The sequence below is a fragment of the Charadrius vociferus genome, unplaced genomic scaffold (assembly GCF_000708025.1).
Source record: "Charadrius vociferus isolate BGI_N301 unplaced genomic scaffold, ASM70802v2 scaffold1413, whole genome shotgun sequence".
Taxonomy (NCBI): domain Eukaryota; kingdom Metazoa; phylum Chordata; class Aves; order Charadriiformes; family Charadriidae; genus Charadrius; species Charadrius vociferus.
The window spans coordinates 154,637-160,423 of record NW_009647827.1 but is presented as its reverse complement, the minus strand read 5'-3'; the positions used below and the strand labels follow the sequence as shown (position 1 = coordinate 160,423).

General features: G+C 50.1%; 1 protein-coding gene across 1 annotated transcript in view; it reads right to left on the bottom strand.

The window, feature by feature from the left end:
• Window positions 1-252: 252 nt before the first annotated feature.
• The window catches only part of LOC104284158 (chromosome unknown open reading frame, human C11orf52), a 5,852-nt gene continuing 317 nt past the window's right edge, over window positions 253-5,787 (bottom strand). The window contains exons 2-4 of the mRNA XM_009882445.1: window positions 1,667-1,707; window positions 844-890; window positions 253-489 (exon numbers count right to left, since the gene is read on the bottom strand). Coding sequence (XP_009880747.1) covers window positions 253-489; window positions 844-890; window positions 1,667-1,707 — 325 coding nt within the window. The remainder of the gene's footprint in view (window positions 490-843; window positions 891-1,666; window positions 1,708-5,787) is intronic.

Here is a 5,787-nt window from a genome sequence, read left to right as displayed (position 1 = left end):
GTTGTCAGCTTCAGAGGCAACTCTTCCAAGGGGAAGAGGTGTTTTTTTGTTGGCAGAATCAAATAGGAAACTAATCATCATGTGAGAATAAATATGTCTGTGTCCTCCAAAGGGAAATGCAGGTGGCAGACACAGCCTCTCTGCAATTTCTTAGGGAGACTTGATGTGTCCATGAGGTTAGCTTGAGTCTACAGCACCTCTAAGTCTGTGAAATCCTTTTTCTGCTGAAGGAGGAGGGGTCCATCAAGCCTTTTATACCAGGGTCCCATTCTTACTGTCATATTTCAGCCTGGGCCGGGGAAAGTTGAGGGTGGCATACTCCGTGGCATTCTGCATTTGTAAGTTCTTCACCTCTGCTGCAGAACGCTCCCGGACCTTGGTGAACACTTGGATGTCTGCATAATGAATGCTGTCATCCTGCTTCACACTCTTGGGTTTACTCACAGTGGCGTAGACAGGAAACTCTGGGACATCTTCATACGTTGGAGCCTTTGGGGAGAAAGAGCTCTGGGTCAGCTCTCTGGGCTGCTGCTATACATGCCTTCCCCAGACCAGGCAGCGACACCCTGCACACTGCCCCCAGTGCCATCCAGCCCTCTGATACCTCAGGCTCAGAGAGACATTTCATCCTACTGCTTCCACTGCACTTTAGGGGGAAAAAAAAGGGCTCACATCACTGTGCAGCAATGCACATTGGTCCCACAACTATGGGACCAGGATGAGACGATTCATGGCTCTGAATAAGCCGCCCCATGTCCTCCCAACCCATCTAGCCTAGGAAGCGGTGGTCAGCTCTGTCTTCTCAATATACAGTTAGGAAAACAACTCTGCAAAGCTGTTTACCTTCCTGCCAGGCTGATGCTGTTGGTTCTCATGTCTCACATTAGTTCCTGAAAAAGAAACACCAGCGGATCAGGTTAACACAACTGTTTATTGTTCCACCTTTGAATGCAGAAATGCAGCGTCTGGCCCATGGGGTCTCCCCACTGGACACAAATCAAACTTCCACCTCATCTGACACACTCAACCCTAATGCTGTCTCTGAGGCCTGCCTCCAAGAAGAAAGTCTGGGCTTGTTTCTTTGGAAAAAATAAGGTTTCCCAGGATGACAACACGTTATGGACCGCAATGTTCTTGGCAGAACTTAGGAGGGCAGACACAGCACACAGAGCTTCCTTGTCAGGCCCTTGGAGAAGTCAGATCCTGTTTTAACTTTGTTATTTCCTTTGCTGCCTGGCAAAGATGCTTTGCCCAGCATGATCCAAAAGCCATAGGACACAACTGGGCTACTTAGGGAATGCATTTTATTCTGGGGGACTGATGTCAGGCGGATATTTGCAGCTCTTTCAGAGTTTGATGCAGCTTCTGCTATGCTGCCACTTGAGAGTACTCATGTGTGTTTTGATGTGAGGCTCTGGTATTTTAAAGATATTGTTGAAATCCCTTCCCTTCCCCTTGGCAAGTCACACCCTTTGCTTTAAGTTTTAAAGAAATCTTGCCTCTTGCTTCTACCCAACTTCTTTTGAGGAAGGTTAGGTACAAAAGAGTATAGGAGGGGACCTCAGCCTCAGGGATCCAATTCACAATCAGCACTGACTCTCAGCCAACCGGGGGCTCAGTCACTCCACCTCTTCTTGTCCTCTAAAGCATTTTCACAAATCCTTACCTTGCTTTTCTTTCTTTCTTTTAAAAGGCGAAGGACAATTCCTGAAATTAGAGAGAGATGTCAGCCCTGAGAAGTGCCAGCCTCTGCTCTCATGCAAACCCAAACGCACCACCCCATCTACCCAAACGCTACCACATCTGTGGGTAATGAGAAAGGCTCAAAAAGTATCTCAGAGAACACCTATTGAGCTAAGCCAGAACCTGAGTGATTCTTGCAGGAAAAAGGTCCAAAGGGGAGATGTGGGAATGTGTTTCCTTCTTCTGTGACACACCTGCCATATCCCACAGGCACCCCCCAAGTCTCCTTGCCTTTCAGCCCTGCCTGGCTATCCAATAGGCACATGCATCAGAGAGAATGATGTAGTAATGCAACTACATTTCCACAACTGTATGATCAATGATGCAGGGTGCAGAGCATGATCTCAATTGGCACAAAACCCTTCTCTTAGGGCCAGATGCACTGATAGCCCCATACCCTGTGCTTTGGCCCCTTTGCCCAAGGAACAGCTGTGTGCAGACCTTGTGCTAATTTAATGTTTCAGACAGTTTTCCTGTTCTCAGTTTTCCACTTAAAACACAACCAAACCAAACAAGCTATGCACATAATATAAGCCAAGCCAAACCCTAATCTCAGCTATACCTGTGTGACCAGAAGGAGGCAAGTCAAATACAGATATGTTCCAGCCATGGAATGAACAGGAGCCAAATTCATTCCAGCTGTAACAATAGAGCCAGGAGCTGAGCTCCTGCAGACTGGTGCTGGCAGGGGAGCGCAGGCAGAGCAGAGACGTTTCACATTCTGGGCCAGATGCATGAAGGAAATGTTATCATTGCATCACGCTCGGAGGGCTGGAGAGCAGGTGCCAGCCCTTGTATGGCTCCTTCTGCATACGCATGTCCATCTGGCGCTGGCTGCCAACCAACACAGAGCACAGCTGAGGGTCTCACATCGGTCTGTGTCTCTGCTGCAGCACAGGCAGCAGCTGAAAGTGGGCAGCTAATGCTTTTAATGGGGCTACAGAGTTAACAGATGGTTCCCAAGAAGCATTGTATGTGCCAGAGAGTCCTGCCACAGGTGGGAACAGTGCAGTGCCTGAGGCAGAGCTCTGCCCTTGCCGGCTTTTAGAGGCAGTTTCAGTGGGTGGGTGAGTAGGGCAGTGCATGCAGTAATGCCTTTTGCACTCTAATGGCAAAAACAAAAAAAGCATGAATGCGGGCAAAGAACTTGGAGACCTTCAAAATGGTCAGTAATGATTAACCAGAGTTGCTAGACCTGCGAAGTCAAAGGCAGCCTTGGGGAAGGCAGGGTGGCCATGCGCCCGTGCAAAAGGATCCAACACTGCTTCTCGTGTCTCTGCTGTGTGGTGCCCCACAGAGGCACCAATGGCCTTCCAGTTCTTCATGGACAAAATCTGGGGGGCTGCCCCCGGGAGTTAGGGGCCTAGCTCCAGGCAGCATTGCTTTGTCTTGCCCTGGTTCTTACTTGGCTCTTGCAGCTCTCTCCTCCACTGTCTCTGTAAGCTTGTGGGGTCTCCAGGGCACTCTTTGCCAAGACTTGTGTGCTAGGGCGCTTTGCCTCTTTACAGCATTCAGGCACGTTGTGCAATGTAATTAAAATAACATCATTTGAAGCAAAATCAGCAGGGTCCCTATCCTCTTTCCTGGTAGGTAGGTTGCAGTATCAGCTTTCCAAGCTGCTCTTGCTTGTTTTGGTTGCCTTTCTTTGTAGAGAGAGCATCAGCAGCCACTGTGTAGGCTGGAGCTATTCTGAGGCTGTCTGCAGGCTAATCACCGCCAGGCAGGAGACGGCATCTCCCAGCCTCAGATCTGCGGTAATTAGGACGGATGTGGCAAGGGAAACAAGAGCAGAGCAAACCTCTCCCCTCTTCTCAAAACCAGGTCAAACATGTTGTAACTAACTCAAAGCCTGCTAGAAGCACATTGTATTCTGCATGACAGCACACATGTCCCTGCTTCTGTTTTGCTTCTTCCCCTTTTCCCGTGTCAATGCCAACCTGATTTCTGCCCTACACAAGCCTGCTTCACAGTGGGTTCTGAATTTTGGCATCTTTTGCTGTCCATGAACACTGGAGGCCCTGAGTACTCAACCAAATGGTGAGAATACCTGGGTCCTGCCCTCCACAGGGCCATACTTGCAGAGGTACCCAGACCTGAGGGCATGCTTTCTAACATCAGTAACTTTCTTCTGTGAATAAATTTGCTGTAGTGACTTTTGTTTAAACACTTCAGGAACCTCCTCAGTCTCTTGCTCTTTGCTCTGTCTCCCTTAGGGCCCATGCTTCAGTACTGACCATGACAAGGATCTCCTGTCAGGAGAAGGTGGGTGCCCACCTCACTGAAGTCCTTTTGTAAGTCTCAGCTTTATTTAGGAAGCCCAGCTCTTTGCTGACACAGCTGTGGTGCTGAGAAAATACACAGAAATAAAAGCAGTATAGGTGCTTGGAAACACCTGAACTAAAATTAAGTACTGCATTTTTTCCCTCTGTCACCAAGGCCAACCTATGCATCATGCAAACTTCTGCAGAGGGGCTTCAGTGCACCAGTCTGCTCTTGATTGTTATCCTCTGTAGGTGTCTCCCAAGCCCATGTTACTAACAGCACATTCCCATTTGCCTCCGTCTCTCCTTGCCCAGAGCCTGTTTGAATAGCCTGCGCAGCACAGGGACAGCCTGGGAGCCTGAAGCCCTTCTTCAACCATGTATTTCCATGTGGAGGACAGGGAATGATGCTCCTGAAGAGAGAGCTCTGCTTTCTCCTCGCTGCACAGTCTGTAAGGCAGATGTTAGCACTTGAGTCCCACAGGGGTGTTGGGGTCAAAAGGGTCTTTGGCCAGAGCTTTGCCTTCTGCTGCAGGAATCTGCCAGAAGGTAGTAATGACACCACCAGCAGAAATACCATCCCAGCTTCTTACTTTCCATGCAGCCTCTGGGAAAAAATCAAGTGGGACACAGGAATCCTAGTCCAGTAGCCTTGAGGGAGCAGAATTTGTTGTTGCCCCAGAGGAGCCAGCCTGCCACCATGCTGCTCCCCAGATGGAGCAGAAAGCAGCTCTCCTGCCTGGCCCTGCATAGATGAGTGACCTTCAGATCCTGGTTTATACTTCCTTCTGGAGGCAGAAATGTTTGTGGATGGCCTGGCACCGTCTGGACATGAAAGTGCCACCACAGTATATGCTGTAACGGTAGTGTTTGTGCTCCGGAGTCTCTGGCTTTGCAAGCCCGTGCTGTGGCAAGGCTCTCCCCACCACACAGCATCAGTAGTGTGCTTGGCAACTGCAGCTCTGCTCAAGGGAACCAGCCCGAGCCCCAGGCATTCCCTGATCAGGCCCTTGTCCGCTGCAGTAATGAAGGAGATGCCCTGGGTTCCTCATTTACTCTCTGCCACAGGGTAGAGGAAGTGGAAAATGGGACTTTTGGTGAGGGACATGTCAAGAACCAGCCTTCCACCTCCCACCTACAGCTCCTGTTCCTAAATCCCAAACTCCTCTGCCCTCCAGCTCAGGGCTCAGGTTGGAAGGACCTCGGTGTCCTGAACCTCCTCCTATGCTTCAGCCACTAGGTGATGCTGTGCCTCTTGTAATTATTAAAAAGCACTTATAAATTCCTAATACTTTTAACAAATGCAGTGTTGGAGAGAATGTCCTCGGAGCTTCATCTGATATTCATGGCTCTCCCCCTTGTACCACGCTCAGAGCTGAAAATATTTCCACTTGGCACTGAATGATGCTCCACTGTGCCCTTTTACTGTAAGCAGGAGGTCCGGCGCACAGCATGAGCCAGGAGGGATTAAGCTGTCATCCTCCCTCCCAGGGAGAAAGAGCAACATCATCCGAAAAACGTGGCCAGAATTTCCCAAGTGCAAATAAAGCCCGGACAGACGCAGGCAGGGAGAGGGGCCGGAGGAGCTGAGCACAGGATGGGGTAGGTGACCCACCAGCCCTTAGTGCCAGCACTGCCCCAGGGGCGCTCCCTGCAGTATGCCAAAGGGACACCTTACTGCGTCTACCTGGCCGGAGACCACTGCGGCAAGGACAGGGATTTTACCTAGATCCTTCCCAGAACTGAACTATTCTCAGCTGCCGGCGCGGCTGCGGGAACCCCA